Raw genomic sequence first — 16,368 nt, forward strand, 5'->3', positions numbered from 1 at the left:
GGTGACGTTTCAGGTTGAGAGCCTTCTTCAGAATTATCCTGGACATATATATATATATATACTGTAAACCCTCGTTATAATGGACAATGGAGGGGGAAACAGTGTCCGTTATTGCCGGTAGTCCGATATAACTGAGCAAGTAACTATCATTGGATAAGCAGTAGAAACGGACAACTACAGTTGCTGGTTAACACACAAAAGTTCTCGAAGTACTGGAGTAACTCAGCAGGTCAGGCAGCATTTTTGGGAAACATGGATAGGTGATGTTTTGGAGACATCAGGTCCGTCCTCCACTACTGAATCCGTTACAAAGAGGTCCGTTAAAACGAGGGATTACTGTATAAAAAATGACTTCGCTAGGAGCAGTAAATTCTTGTCTTCTTCCCAAAGTTCACCAAGCAAATAAAAACGTGCGAGAGAGACAAATAAACTTTATTTACTAATATATTTTGCAGTTGATCAATGTGCTAGTATTGCCATTGCTTACCTTGCTGGGGATGATCCCACCAGCATTAGGACAAATAGCGCTATTCGCCGGTGGAGGTTCCACTCTTCGACCGCCAGTGCCATGATCAGGCCACTCATAAACAGAACGTTGGTGTCAAGAAAGTACTGTGGGCAGACTATGCTGGCTGGCATGACACCAAAGAGAGGAAAGAGACTGATGGGAAGCAGGGATGTCACAGCGATTGGTAACGCTTCTGTACACCAGTACAAAGCCATCAGGAGAATCACATAAAGACATTTTCCCTCCTAGAAAAGAGATAGATTCATAGATTTAGTTAGCGTGTAAACTGACCCCTTTAGCCCAACTTATCAATATTAACCAAACTACCTATTGACACTGAAGATAGACACAAAATGCTGGAGTAACTTAGCAGGTCAGGTAGCATCTCTGGAGAGAAAGAATGGGTGACATTTCAGGTGATCTTTCACATCACCCATTCCTTCTCTCCAGAGATGCTCCAGAGAGTTACTCTCCTGTCCCGCTGAGTTACTCCTGCATGTTGTGTCCATCTTCAGTGTAAACCAGCATCTGCAGCTCCTTCCTACCTATTGACACTAATCCCATTTGACTGTGTTTGGCCCATATTCCTCTAAACCTTGTATTGGAAGGAACTGCAGATGCTGGTTTATACCGAAGATAAACACAAAGTGTTGGAGTAACTAAGCGGGTCAGGCAGAATCTCTGGAGAAAAGAGGACGGGTGACGTTTCGGATCGAAACCCTTCTTCAGACTGGAAGTAGAGGGGGAGGGGAGAGGGAGGAGAGTCTGACGAAGGGTTCCAACCCAAAACGTCACCATCCTTTTAAAACTGCAGTGATTATTTAAATTATATTTTTAATGGGCATGAAAGGGACTTTTAAACCCAATTGACCGATGCCTATTCTTTCAGTGAGGGTTTTACATACACCCTTCATATTTAAGTTAAGTTTAGTTTCAAGATACAGCATGGAAACAAGCCCTTCGGCCCACCGAGTCCACACTGACCATCGATCACCCGTTCACACTACTATGTTATTCCATTTCCTCATCCACTCCCTGCACAACGGGGTGATTTACAGAGGGCCAATTAACCTACAAACCCAATCATTTTGGGATGTGGGAGGAAACCGGAGCACCAGGAGGAAACCCACACGATCACAGGGAGAATGTGCAAACCCAACACAGGCAGCACCCGAAGTCAGAATCGAACCCAGGTCTCCAGCCCCCAGGTGCAGCAGCTCTACCAGCTTTTATACACTTACGTATTTATTTAATTTACCCTAAATAAGGAATCTGCTTCCAGTACATTTTCAGGCTATCTTTAGGAAATCAATGAAATGTAATAAAATGTTGAAGCCGGAATCAGTTCCTCTACACTGCCTTCAAGCATAATTCAGGGAACTGGAGGGGCAGCGCAGAGCCACAGTGGTAGAGTTGCTGCCTTACAGCGCCAGGGACCACAGTTGGGATTGTAAGCAATTAGAAAACAAAAACTGCAGATGTTGAAAATCTGAAATAAGAAAAGCAAAAGTCTATCTTTCCCTGCACTCCACCTACTGTACCGGAGTTTGGCTTGATTGTATTTATGTATGTATAGTATTATCTGATCTGTTTCGATAGCATGCAAAACAAAGCTTTTCACTGTACCTCGGTTCATGTGTCAATAATAAACCTAAACGATAACTGTATCCCCTTCCCCCTTTCACAGAAGTGCCTGACCTGCTGAGGATTTCCAGCAAGGTACGGTTTATAACTACAATTTGGCATGCACGTTTCCACATCGGGGGCTGACTGTAAATATCTGAAATGTATTCCAGTCAGATAGTGAAATATAAAAATGACTTTATAATAATCACACTCCTCATAACGTCAGGTTTGCCCTCATTACTTTCATGATGCCAACATTTTGTTTATGAGTGGCCTAAAGATGGCATTGGCAATTGAAGAGTGCAAATTACACCAGGCGCTGCCTGGATTAGATCAAATTAGCTATAAGGAATAGTTGATTAATTGATTGAAAAATACAGCTTGGAAAGCGGCCCTTATCCCCACCGAGCCCATATCGGTCATTGATTACCCGTTCACACTAGTTCTACAGCATGTTATTCCACTGTTTGCATCCGCTCCCTACGCACTAAGGGCAATTTACAGAGGCCAAATGACCTAGAAATCCACACGTCTTTCAGTTGTGGGCAATTCTAGGACCAGAGGGCACAGCTTCAGAATAAAAGGTTGTACCTTTAGATTGGAGATGAGGATTGGAGATTTATTTAACCAGAGGGTTAAGAATCTGTGGAATTCTGCCACAGACAGCAGTAGAGGCCAAGTCATTGGGTTGTTTTAAAGCAGAGATTGATAGGTTCTTGTTTAGTATGGGTGTCAGGGAGAAGGCAGGAGAATGGGGTTGAGAGGGAAAATAGCTCAGCCTTGATCGAATGGCAGAGCAGACTTGATGGGCTGAATGGCCAACTCTGCTCTTACTTCTTATGGAAACCGTGTCACCAGGGGGAAAGCTATGTTGTCAAAGGGAGCAGTGCAAACTCCACGCAGAGAGCATAGGAAGTCAGGATCGAACTGGGGTCTCTGGCGCTGTGAGGCAACAGCTCTATCAACTGCGCAAATGTGCCTTCCCTCCGACTTGATCATCTGTATCTGTGATGATGGGCGGCACAGTGGTGCAGCGCTAGAGTTGCTGTCTTACAGCATCAGAGACCTAGGTTCAATCCTGACCTCGGGTGTTGTTTGTATGGAATTTGTACGTTCCCCCCGTGACTGTGTGGGTTTCCTCCTGGTGCTTCAGTTTCCTCCCACATTCTAAATATGTAGGTTAATTGAACCTACAACCTCCTGATGCTTGGACTAGAGAGTCTGAGCTATAAGGAGAGGTTGAGTAGGCTGGGACTCTATTCCTTGGAGCGCAGGAGGATGAAGGGTGATCTTATAGAGGTGTATAAAATCATGAGAGGAATATTTTGGGTAGATGACAGCGTCTCTTGCCCAAAGTAGGCGAATCGAGGACCAGAGGACAAAGATATAAGGTGAGGGGGAAAAGATTTAATAGGAATCTGAGGGCTAAATTTTCACACAACGGGTGGCGGGTGTATGGATGGAGCTGCCAGAGGAGGTAATTGAGGCTGGGACTATCGTTAAGAGACGTTTAAGAAACAGTTAAACAGGTACAATGGATGGGACAAGTTTGGGGGGATTTGGACCAAAGGCAGGCAGGTGGGACTAGTGTAGCTGGGACATGTTGGCCAGAGTGGGCAAGTTGGGCCAGAGGGCCTGTCTCCACACTGTATCACCGTTGCAACCGCAAGAAATGCAACACCTGTCCCTTCACCTCCCCCCTCGACTCCATTCAAGGACCCAAGCAGTCGTTCCAGGTGCGACAAAGGTTCACCTGTATCTCCTCCAACCTCATCTACTGCATCCGCTGCTCTAGATGTCAGCTGATTTACATCGGGGAGACCAAGCGTAGGTTGGGCGATCGTTTCGCCGAACACCTCCGCTCAGTCCGCAATAACCTACCTGAACTCCCGGTGGCTCAGCACTTCAACTCCCCCTCCCATTCCCAATCCGACCTCTCTGTCCTGGGTCTCCTCCATTGCCAGAGTGAGCAACAGCGGAAATTGGAGGAACAGCACCTCATATTCCGTATGGGGACCTTGCGTCCGTATGGCATTAACATTGAATTCTCCCAATTTTGCTAGCCCTTGCTGTCTCCTCCCCTTCCTTAACCCTCTAGCTGTCTCCTCCCACCCTCCCATCCGCCCGCCCTCGGGCTCCTCCTCCTCCCCTTTTCCTTCTTTCCCCCCCCCCCCCCCCCCCCCCCCCCCATCAGTCTGAAGAAGGGTTTCGGCCCGAAACGTCGCCTATTTCCTTCGCTCCATAGATGCTGCTGCACCCGCTGAGTTTCCCCAGCAATTTTGTGTACCTTCCACACTGTATCACTCTGACTTCCAACTCCTGACTCATCCAAATTACAGCTGTCATTTCCACTTAAAAAGTGACCCAATTTAGCAAGAACATGTTAAACAACGTCCCGCTGCACTGACCACAAACGCTAGCTCCTAACATGACAGCAACCGGTGAGCAAAAACCTGGACAACCATTTCAATTCAAGCGCTGGCTGTACCCCCAAAAATTATTAATTAAAGTCTTATTATTGTCTGAAGTAGGGTCCCGTCGCGAAATCTCGTCTGCCCATTCCCTCCACATATGCTGTCTAATTTGCTTTCTTCTCAAGATGTTAATCTCTCGTGTCCCATCCAACCCGCGTGTCTACATTCGCGGCTCTCCAATGTACACGAACTTAAGTGAAATGTAGATGGAAGTAAATGTAGATCATGGAGATGTCTATCTTAGAAGATGGACAGACGATGTTTCGCGTTGGGACGGGCCCTTCTTCAGAAGTTCGGGACAGTTGGGCAGAATTCATCCTCACCTAATCAAGACTCAAGTATCAAGACCCTGAATCCTCAACGAATTATTATGTTATTCAAGTTATTACAAGTTAAATCGATTCAGTTTATCGCTTCAAACTTTTTTTTAAAAGCAATTGCTGTACACGACTGGGTCAAACGCCGTCCACAGCCGCAGTTACAGAGTGTTATTTACCTTGGGACTTACGAAGAACAAAATAGGGGAAAGTATCACAGGTGTGACGAAGACCACGATGGCTTTACGGAGGCTCCAAACCTTCTTGGCGAATACCCCGATCTTCACCATACTTCCAATGGCACTTTGGCGATCTCTTTCAGTTCTCCCTTCTCTCTCTCTCTCCCCCTTCAGTGTCAGCAGCACGTGAAAGCTGGGAGAGACTTTAACCAAAGCGCCCGACCTCTCGGTCCAAAGTATTTGTCACCGAACCGCCGTCCGTGTCTGGCTAAAATAGATGACCCTGTTATGGATTTCAACCAGAGATGATTAATATGGGCGTTTTTGACAAAGAGCACTGGGTATTGTGATTATGATCGCGGAATAAAATGATTGGGGATAACACCACTCGAGATGATGGGTGCTGGTGAATTGCCTTGAGGGGAGCTGCACCCGCTTCGCCACTGGGGAGGGACTTCCAGGATTTTGACCCTGTGCTTCAATGATTCAATGCTACTGTATTTGTCACGTACCGACGTACCGTAACGTTACTTGCTGTATACCGTTCAGTACAAGTATCACTGCACATAAGCACTTTTAGATACTTTTAGTGAAGTTTAGTTTAGTTTAGAGATACAGCGCGGAAACAGGCCCTTCGGCCCACTGAGTCCCACACCAACCGGCAATCCCCGCACACTAACACTACCCTCCACTTGGCTTGGACAAAGTGGACGTGGAGAGGATGTTTCCACTAGTGGGCGAGTCCAAAGCCAGTGGCCATAGCCTCAGAATATAAGGGCATTCCTTTAGAAAGAAGATGAGGAGGAATTTCTTTAGTCAAGAGGATGTTGAATGCGTGGAATTTATTGCCACAGAAGGCGGTGGATGCCAAGACCATGGATATCTTTAAGGTGGAGATTGATAGATTTTTGATTAGTACGTGTGTCAAGGGTTATGGGGCAAAGGCAGGAGAATGGGGTTGAGAGGGAAAGATAGATCAGCCTTGATTGAATAGCGGGAGTAGACTTGAATGGCCGAATGGCCTAATTCTGCTCCTGTAACATGAGCTCATGAACTCTTATATAAGCATCTCAGATACAGTACAATTATACAGCAGAGGTATACTCAGATAGTAGACAGAGTCGCCAGTTTTTGGAGCCATTTCCAAGTCTCAGTTTGTAAGTGCAGGGTTCTTGACATGACCAGTGATGGTGAAGGAACAGGGATTTATTTCCAATTCAGTGGGTCTTGGTGGGCATCTTCTAGCCGTGGTCACAAAATGCTGAAGTAACTCAATGGATCACGCAGCATCTCTGGAGAACATGAATAGGTGATGCTTTGGGTCGGGACCCTTCCTCAGACTATATGAAGAAGGGTCCCGATCTAAACCGTCACCTATCCATTTTCACCAGGGATGCTTCCTGACCCGCTGAGTTACTCCAGCATGTTGTGTCTATCTTTGATGTACTAAACCAGCATCTGCAGCTCCTTTTTATTGCAGGTAGTTGTGTTCCCCATGCTTTTGCTGGCCTTATCCTTCAAGCTGGTAGAGGTGGTGGGTTTTGAAGGAATTTTGTGTACAAAGGAACTGCAGATGCTGGTTTATACTGAAGATAGTCACAAAATGCTGGAGTAACTCAGCAGGTCAGACAGCATCTCTGGAGGAAAGGGATAGGTGACTATTTGGGTTGGAACCCTTCTTCAGCTAAGGAAACTTGTTGAGTCACTGCAGTGCATCCTGTAGATGGTACAAAACTAATGTCTCTGTGTGTCGATCTTGGGGATGAGTGGATGGTTGTGGATGGGGTGCCTATCCAGTCGATGTCGAGCTTCTTGAGTGTTGTTGAAGCTGCACTCACGCTGGTGAGTGCAGAGCGTTCCATCTCTCTCCTGATATGAGGCTTGTGAATGGCGGAGAGATGTTGGTGAGTTACAAGATCAGTCACTCACTGCAGAATTACTAGCCTCTGACATGGTCTTGTAGCCACATGGTGTATCTGACAACTCCAGGCCAGTTCCTGGTCATTTATAACCTCCATGATGCAAATGGTGGGCAACTCAGTGATGTTAATGCCATTGAATATCATGGGGCTGATGGCTGGATTTTCATACGTGATATTATAATTACGCCTAGGAATGAAGAAGATTGCAAAAAGTGGTGAACATTTTGTACCGACATCGCCACCAACGAAGGGATCGATAAGAGTTGCCTCAAAAGGGCAGCCAGCATCATCAAAGACTCACACCACCCTGGCCACGCTCTCATTTCACTCCTGTCATCTGGAAGGAGGCACAGGAGCCTGAAAACTGTAACGTCCAGGTTTAGAAGCAGCTTCTTCCCTACACTCATCAGGCTATTAAACACCACAACCTCCAAATAGGATCCAAACTATAGAGACTTATTAAAAAAGTATTATTTTTGACTTTACACTATTATTGTCTGTTTGTTTTATAAATGTATGATACACACACACACACACATGTATAACTTTTTTTTGTTTATTATGGGTTATACAGGGTACTATGTTTACATATGTGTTGTGCTGCTGCAAGTAAGAATTTCATTGTTCCCTTTTGGGACATATGACAATATAACACTCTTGACTCTTGCCTGGCACCAATTCAAGAGTGAATGAGAAGAGATGTAAAGGGGGCCACATGTGACAGCACATGAGAGACATTTAAAATGGACCTCATGATGCAGAATGCAGGAAGTACATGACCAATAACTATAACCCTAGCTTGAGGAGACAGTGAACAGACATCAATCTCAATCCACGCAATCTCGACAGATCAGAAATTGGAAAAGCAAAGATGAATAGCATTAAACGTTGACGCTGCTTTTCCTTCCACAGGTGCTGTCTGCGTATTTCCAGAATCTGCCACCTTTGTTTCAGATTTTCAACATTAGCAGCGTTTTTGATTTTCAGAGAAAAATGTCGCAACGTTGATGCCAAGCCAAATCTGATGAGTGAGGAAGAGAGAGAAATGCCTGGATGTTGTGGAAGGAACAGACCATAAGGTTAATCTCCAAACACACAAGGATCGGCTTCTGATGTGCTGGCTTTTAACCTTGAAAGAAGATAAATCTTGAAACGTTGCCCATCGTTCTGCCTCTGCGGATGCCGCCTGACCTGCTGATTAACCTGCAGCCCTTTGTGTCCCTGACTCTAAACAATCATCTTACTAGGTCATATTACCTCTCTGATGCAGAAAATATAAAGAATCTATTCAGATTGTCCTGCTCTTACATTCTTATCTCTTCCACTCTTGATTCTTTCTTACAATCCTCTGAACTGAGTTTTCTTCTGAGGTGTAAAATTGTCAACTTTCATCTCTGCTGGTTGACTTTATGATGGACGGTTACAAAAACAACTGCTGAAATAACACTTTAACCACCAGCTAATGATCCATTAAAATAGTAAGATTAAACGAGAACTTACCAGTTTGAAGTTTGATCTGTATTTTATGAGGAGTTACGATGAGGGATTACGTGAAGAACCCGCTCAGCGCGCATGTGCGGCATACTTCCAAGCAGCGGTGTGGAATCACAGATAGACACAGTTATTGAAGTAAACATAGTAATGAAAAGGAGACATCAGTTATCAGTTTGACCTATATTATGAGGGTGGGAGCGGAGGGCACGTAATCCCTCATCGTAACTCCTCATAAAATACAGATCAAACTTCAAACTGGTAAGTTCTCGTTTAATCTTACTATTTTACTTCGGAGTCACGTGAGTGACTACGTGAAGACTTCAAAGCTCTGTGATTTCAAACCGTGTAACAATTTTAGTTCACTCACTGCCGAAGTTCTTGAGGGAGGAAGTGTGTTATCGTAACCAACCAATGAATCTGTTTTTCGAGAAACAAAAATGGTATTTAGTAACAATAACAAATTATATTTGCTCCCCCGGGCTTAAATTAAATATTTGCAGTTTGTAAAAAATTTCTGCAAACAAGTCAGGTTTCGTCAACGGCTTATTGTAAAAATTTCTGAATGTCGTTTCCCTCGACCATTCTGCTGTCGTCAGAATATGGTCAACCGGTACGTCCATTCTTTCGGCCGTTGATGTAGACGCTGCCCTGGTGGAATGAGATTTGAAAAAAGTTAGTCTATTCCGGCAGCCTTTAGTACCTGGTTGAGCCATCTTGCAATGGCTTGGCTCGTTACCCGGCCATGAGGTTTTTTGTGGCTGACCCATAAGGCTTTTTCACTCCCTCTGATGTTATAGGTTGTGTTTATATAATATAGTAGATAGGTCATGACACACAACCGCGGCTCTGGCGGGTAAGCCCGGAACACCACAACTGGATTGGCTATACCTGGCCTGCTCTGTTCTACCAGACCCTGGATGATGAACGAGATCTGGTCTGGGGTGGTCATCATGTTGTCCAGTCGCAATCGATGTAGTGACTGGACCCTCTGAGTGGATACAAGTGCCATCAACATGAGCGTTTTCAGGGTAATTTGTTCGAGGCTGAGGGATCTGGCTGGTGGCCATCCCCTGAGGTACGTCAGGACCACACTGACATCCCATAAATGGGTATACCTTGATCTAGGGGTTTGATGTTATAGATGCCCTTCATTAATTTGACCACCAGTGGATGGGATCCCATCGGCTGTTGTCCTGGTGCTGGTTTCAAATAAGCATACAGGGCACTCCTTGCTGTGTTGACGGCACTGTAGCTGATTCCTCTTTGTGGTGTAGGTAGGCCAGGAACTCCAGTGCGTTGGTGACTGTTGCTGTTGTGTACGTGGTCCTTGTTTCCTGGCAGTACTTCTCGCATTTCTTGATGCTGGTTAAGTACTGCTTCTTAGTGGATGTTCGAAAGGGATGCTGACATGGTGTTGATGGTTTGTTCTGACAATCCCAGTTCCAGATAAGGTCTGTTTAAAACCCTGCAACCCATGAGTTTGATTTTCTCATGGCATGGGTGGCTTATGCCTGATACCGGGTTAGTTAACAACTCTGGGTCACTGGGGAATACCATCGGTGTTTCAACAAACATGTCATGCAGTACTGGGAACCATGGCTGTGTAGGCCAGTCGGGTACTATCAAACCCTGATGCAGAGTCCATCTGTATTTTTCGTAGTACCTGACTGATGAGGCAGAAGGGAGGGAAAACATAGAAGGAATTTCCCAAATCCAGCGTGAAGGCATCTACTACCACTGCTGCCTCTGGGTCTGGTTCCCAAGCGACATGCATAGGTATCTGGTGATTTAGCCTTGATGCAAATAAATCGATATCTGGCGTGCCATATAGCTTGATAATTTTTGCAAATACTTTGGGTTTTACATCCATTCGATGTTATCATTGAATTTGCGTGACCTGGTGTCTGCCACTGTATTTAGCTTACCTGATAGGTAAGTTGCTGACAGCCAAATATGTCTTTTTGACACACCATTGCCAAATTGTGTTGACCAATTTGTCGCATGATAACGATTTTATGCCTCCCATATGGTTAATGTAGGCCACCACCGTAGTATTATCCATTTGTAACCGTACATGCAGTGATGCATATTTGATGTATATGCTTTTAATCCATAAAAGGCACCCAACATCGCTAAATAATTAATGCCCCGTGTAAGTAGTAATGATGACTTTAGGTTAGTCCATCTACCACCTGTTAGATAATGATAGGGCTGAAACTATGCCAACTGTTTTGATATAGTTTCAGTGGGTAATTTCATGACCCGATCATAATGACCTGCATGATATTTTAATGCCTGTACCTTTGCTCTTTGTAGATTTTATAATGCAATGGTCCGAATTGTGTAGCCAGGAATGCTGCTACCATTTTCCCAATTATTCTTGCTACTTGTCGAATAGTTGGTTGCTTGTTGACCATTAAATTGTGGCATAATTGTGCCAATTCAACCGTTTTGTCTTTTGGCAAAGTTACAGTCATATGGACTGAATTAATTGTGAAGTCTAAGTAGTCCATGATAGTGGATGGCTTCAACTTTGATTTATCTGGATGTAAAACAAACCCCAGGGTTTCGAAAACTGTTTTGTAGCTGAAAAACAGCTGACATAGCCAATTCCATGGTCTTCTTATTAGTTTTGCCAGGGCTGGTTTTAGTATCTTGATGAATAACCTTGAGCTGACGTTACCCCATGGGGTAATGCTTTAACTGTCATAGTTGCCCTATCCAGGTAAATTTTAGGTATCTGCGTAGATCCTTTTGAATGGGTACTGAATAGTAAGCATATTTGAGGCTAATGCTTGCCATAAAGTATCCTTAGAAATTAGATTCCTTATTTTACATATTCTTGTAGGCACCAGACCCACCTACCTCCATGGATATGGGCATTTCTTCTGTCTATTCCCAGACCAGCGAGTCTGGCGCGTTGTCTGACGTGGCAGTGATGTTGGGGGGTGGCGCATTTTCCATGGGGTCCTGCTCTGGGCCGTGGTCTAAAAGACTCCCGGGCATAAAAAAATGCGGACCCCGAGCTTTCACCAGTCCCATATGGTAGACGTCGACTGGTGGACGCGATGGGGTGCTGCCGCTTGGGTATTGTATTTTTGGGGTTTGCTCGTCCTGGGGCCTGCCCTCATGAGGCCGAAAGTTTATTCCCATGAGGTTTTTTGCCAAAGAGCAGTGAGGCTGACTGGGGTTTAGCACAACCCAAATTCAGGATTTAGGGCAGGTCTTATGATTTATATACGGAGGTAATTTATCTCGCTCTGCGTGTTGCACAATAGTGCAAGAGTGATTTGTTAGTTAGTGGTCATCTCCGTATTGTCCACAGAAAACAAGCAAATGGTGTGATGGCTGACGTCAGGAGCCTGAGGATCCGCTGCAGTATCAGCTCCTGTCCGAGTATTTGTCCCGACGTGCCCCCAGATTTGGCTGTTGACTGCCGGCACTTTGAAGGACTATAATTCATTCGAGCTGTACATTTTAAGCCTTATTAACCACCTACTCCTGTAGGTGCCTGTCGGAGAGGTGGTCAATGCTGGCCGTTAGTTTTTAGGCTCTAATGGCCTTCCTGCACGTGGGGTAGCCACGTAGCGGTCCACACACACCCAGCAGCTCTTCCTGTTCCTGCACCCCTGGCATACTCCCGAATTCTTCAGCCAGCGACCCCCTCTTCATGACCAGCCCAGCCCTGGTCACCCCAAAGCTAACCACACTAAGGAGGAAGCGATGGGCAGTGCCTAGGCACTGTGGAGGGTATGCCTGAACCCTCCAGCGAGACTGCCCCTCACGTAGCGTGTCTCGCAGGAGCTCCTGCTCCAGGAGCCGCTCCAGCGGCTCAGGCGGCTGTCTCTCTCCCATACGGGTGGAGAGACGTCCCCTCCGACAAGTCGGAAGCCACCGGCCGGATGCCTCTTCGGATGGCTAAACATCCAGCCCGCAGCTCAGGCACTAGCGGGACTGGGCTCGGCGCGGTGATGGGGATAGCGGAGCGCCCGGTATTTGTTCCTACCGCCTGTTGCTGCCCCCCCTGCAATGGAACGCTCCTCCGTTGGAGTCGAGCGGGGGACAGGTTCTTGTAGAGCTTTTGTGCCTTGTAGAAGCGAGAGCGCCCCTCAAGCAGCGCGTCTCACAGGCACCTGCACCGAGAGCCGCTCCAGCGGCTCAGATGGCTCTCTCTCCCCCCGTGCGGGTGGAGAGACGTCCCGTCCCAAATCTGCCGGATGCCTCTTCGGGTGGCTATGCATCCAGCCCGCTGCTCAGGTACTAGCGGGCTGGGCTCGGCACGGTGTCGGGGTATAGCGGAACACCGAGTAAATGCTCCTACCGCCTGTTGCTGCCCCCCTTCCCGACGGAAAACGTTCCTCCTCGAACGGGGGACAGTTTTGTTCCAGAGCCTTTTTCTCTGCCTGTAAAACACAAGCAGAAAAAGGCTCCCTTGTAAGAGAAACCCGACCTCAGGGTACTCACCTGACGGTCTGTTTCATTCTGTAGCGGGAGCGCCTAACTCCCGCTGCAGCCGCTGTTGCACTGCTGGCGTTAATGTCGCGCATGCGCGCTGAGCGGGTTCTTCACGTAGTCACTCACGTGACTCCGAAGTAAAACATCAATCCAGTCAGTAGATAAATAAATTACTCTGATGTTAGACTTTATATGGGAAAACATTTCAGAGCATCTTAAGAATGAATAAAGGGGTGCAAGTGGTACCTCATTGGAGACCCTCATACTCATGCATAGTCTTTCTGCTGACGATCGCAAACAAAAGAAAGCTTTTCACTTTACCTCGGTACTCGTGACAATAATAAACTAAACTAAAACTATGCTATAGCAACATTTAAAAGACATTTGGACAGATACATAGATAGGAAAGGTTTAGACAGATGTGTGTGCAATGCGTGCGGCTGCGCCTAGTGTAGATGGGGCATCCTGGTTGGCATGGGCAAGTTGGGCTGAAGGCCCTGTTTTCCTGCCGTATGACGACTCCGAGAGGAAAGAAGAGTGTTAGAGTATGAGATTGGCCAAAGTGATATACCTAGACATATGAACACTTTCATATTTCATACAAACCTCTTATATGTTTTCTCCTTTATTGAAATTAATAGAGCAGATCACCTTGTACTAACAAAAACTGTTTGAACAGACTTCCCGATAACAATTGTTGGGAAATTGCTGCAACATTGCACTTCATTACTGAAGTAGATTTGGATTTGTCAGTAAACAACTGTCAGTAAGTTCCGATTTCACATCTCTACACAAGGGCGACTTCCCAAACTTAGTTTAGCTTAGTTTAGAGATAGAGCACAGAAACGGTCCCTTCAGCCTACTGGTTCCACACTGACCATCAATCGCCTGTCCACACTAGTTCTTTGTTATCTCACTTCCTCATCCCTTCCCTACACATTAGGGGCAATTTTTCTTACAGAGGTCAATTAAACTACAAACACGCACGTCTTTAGGATGTGGGAGGAAACTGACGCACACGGATTAAACTTAAGCACACAAAAGAAACCCATGCAGTCACGGGGAGATCGTGCGAACTCCACGCAGACAGCAGCCGAGGTCAGAATCAAACCTGGGTCTCTGGCGCTGTGAGGCAGCATCTCTACCAGCTGCACTACTGTGCCACCCATGCACGTGCACTTAGAACTTATGCAGGAATAGGCAGCAGGTTACTCCAGATCTTTAAGTGTATCCTTGCAATATCTCACCAATTGTTCTTGATTAAATGAGGAAAGCTTAACAATATCCACTTTTTTCACAGAAAGGTGCAAACTGTTCTTAATGTGTACATTTCATGTATGTTAAAACAACTCACAAAGTGCTGGAGTAACTCCGATGCCAGATCAGGCAGCATCTCTGTAGAACATGGGTAGATGACACTTCGCCTATCCGTCTCTCTGTATATCTCAAATCCTCCAGAAATGGTAACATCCACATAAATCTTTTTTTGCATCATTTTCAGTTTAATGACATCCTTCCTATAGCAGGACAAACTGTACACAGTCCTCCAGATATGGCATTACCAACATCTTATACAGCTCTAACAAGACATCCCAACCCCTGTACTTAATACCCTGACCGATGAAGGCAAATGACAAACAATCTCTTCACCACAATGTCTACCCGAGTCACCACTTTCAAGGTAAACATGTATCTGCACCCCTAGGTTGCTCTGTTTGGCAACCCTCCCAGGAGCCTACCACTTACTGTGTAAATACTGCCCTAGTTTGCCCGACCAAAATGCAAAAACTCACATATATCTGAAATAAACAGCATCTGAAACTCTTTAGCCCATTGATCAAGATGCCATTGTAATTATAGATAATCTTCCTCACTGCCAATTCTACCACCAATTTCAGTGTCTTTGGCAATCTTACTAATGATGCCATCTACATTCACATCCAAATCCTTAAAATAAAGAAAAAACAAGAGTGGACCCTACATCGATCCCTGTGTTACACCACTGGTCACAGGCCCCCACTCTAAAAAACAACTCTCTACTGCCTCCCTCTGCTTCCTGCTTTTAAGCCAATTTTGTATCTAATTAGTTACACCCAATTTGATGTGACCTTCTAGACTGGCCTACAATGTGATATCTTGTCAAAGCCCATGTCTACAAGTCTGCTGCAATGCCCTCATAAATCCTCTTTGCCAGCTCTTCAAAAACTTTTTGTTTCGAAGAGCTATATTTTGGGTCTACTATAAACCCACCGACTCCCACAGTTATCATTTCTGCACCCATGCAGATCTCCACCTCGACCTGAAACATCACCCATTCCTTCTCTCCAGAGATGCTGCCTGTCCTGCTGAATTACTCCAGCTTTTTATGTCTATCCCCTCCAAAAACGTGCCATAAGACCATAAGACATTGAAGCAAAAATAGGCCATTTAGCCCATTGAGTTGACTTTGCCATTCAGTCATAACTGATCTCTTTTTCCATCTCAACCCCATGCTCCTGCCTTCTCCCTGTAACCATTATCACCTTTCCTAATCAAGAACTCATCAATCTCTACTTTAAAAATACCCAATGTCTTGGCCTCCACCGCCATCTGTGGCAATGTATTCCACAGATTCGCGACCCTCTGGTTAAATAAATTCTTCCTCCTCTCCATTTTGGAGGTACATGTTTTTATTCTGAGGCTGTGCCCTCTTGTTCTAGACCAGGTCTCTGGTGCTGCAAACACTGTAAGGCAGCAACTCTACCGCTGTGCCCACCATGCCACCATACTGTTCTTGAGTTTGAACTGATTGTATCATTTTATGGTAGATCTGATCTGTTTGGATAGCATGTTAACCAAAGCTTTTCAATGTACCTCGGTACATGTGACAATAATAAATCTAAACCTAAATGTATAAGACATTGGTGAGGCCGCACTTAGAGTATTATATGGTCACTCTGCAATAGGAATGATGCTATTAAGTCGGAAAGAGTGCTGATTTTGAGGGAACTGAGCTGTAGGGAGAGGTTGGGCAGGTTGGGACTTTATTCGTTGGAGCACAGGAGATTGAGGGGCGAGTTTACTGAGATGTAAAAATTCATGAGGTGTGAATGCACAGAGCCTATTTTCCAGGGTAGGGGAATCAATAACTAAAGGACATGGGTTTAAGGTAGGAGAGAAAAGATTTAATACTGATCTGAGGAGCAACTTTTTCATTGTGAATTTGATGGGGAAATAAAATAAGCTGCCAGTGGACGTAGCTGAGGTAGGTATGATTACAACATTTAAAAGACATTGGGACAGGTACATGGATAGGAAAGGTTCAGGGGGTCAAACGTGGGCAAGTGGCACTGGTGTAGATGGGCAATAGGCAATCTAGGTCGAAGGACCTGTTTCCATGCTGTAGGACTATGA

At 45.5% G+C, this 16,368-nt stretch overlaps 1 protein-coding gene across 1 annotated transcript in view; it reads right to left on the minus strand.

Moving 5' to 3' along the window:
* The window catches only part of slc13a3 (solute carrier family 13 member 3), a 55,980-nt gene extending 50,459 nt beyond the window's left edge, over nt 1–5,521 (minus strand). Inside the window, exons 1-2 of the mRNA XM_033041863.1 lie at nt 5,105–5,521; nt 488–753 (exon numbers count right to left, since the gene is read on the minus strand). Coding sequence (XP_032897754.1) covers nt 488–753; nt 5,105–5,215 — 377 coding nt within the window. The 5' untranslated portion in view covers nt 5,216–5,521. The remainder of the gene's footprint in view (nt 1–487; nt 754–5,104) is intronic.
* Between the last annotated feature and the right edge of the window lie 10,847 nt (nt 5,522–16,368).

This window comes from Amblyraja radiata, chromosome 23, assembly GCF_010909765.2.
Source record: "Amblyraja radiata isolate CabotCenter1 chromosome 23, sAmbRad1.1.pri, whole genome shotgun sequence".
Lineage (NCBI taxonomy): Eukaryota > Metazoa > Chordata > Chondrichthyes > Rajiformes > Rajidae > Amblyraja > Amblyraja radiata.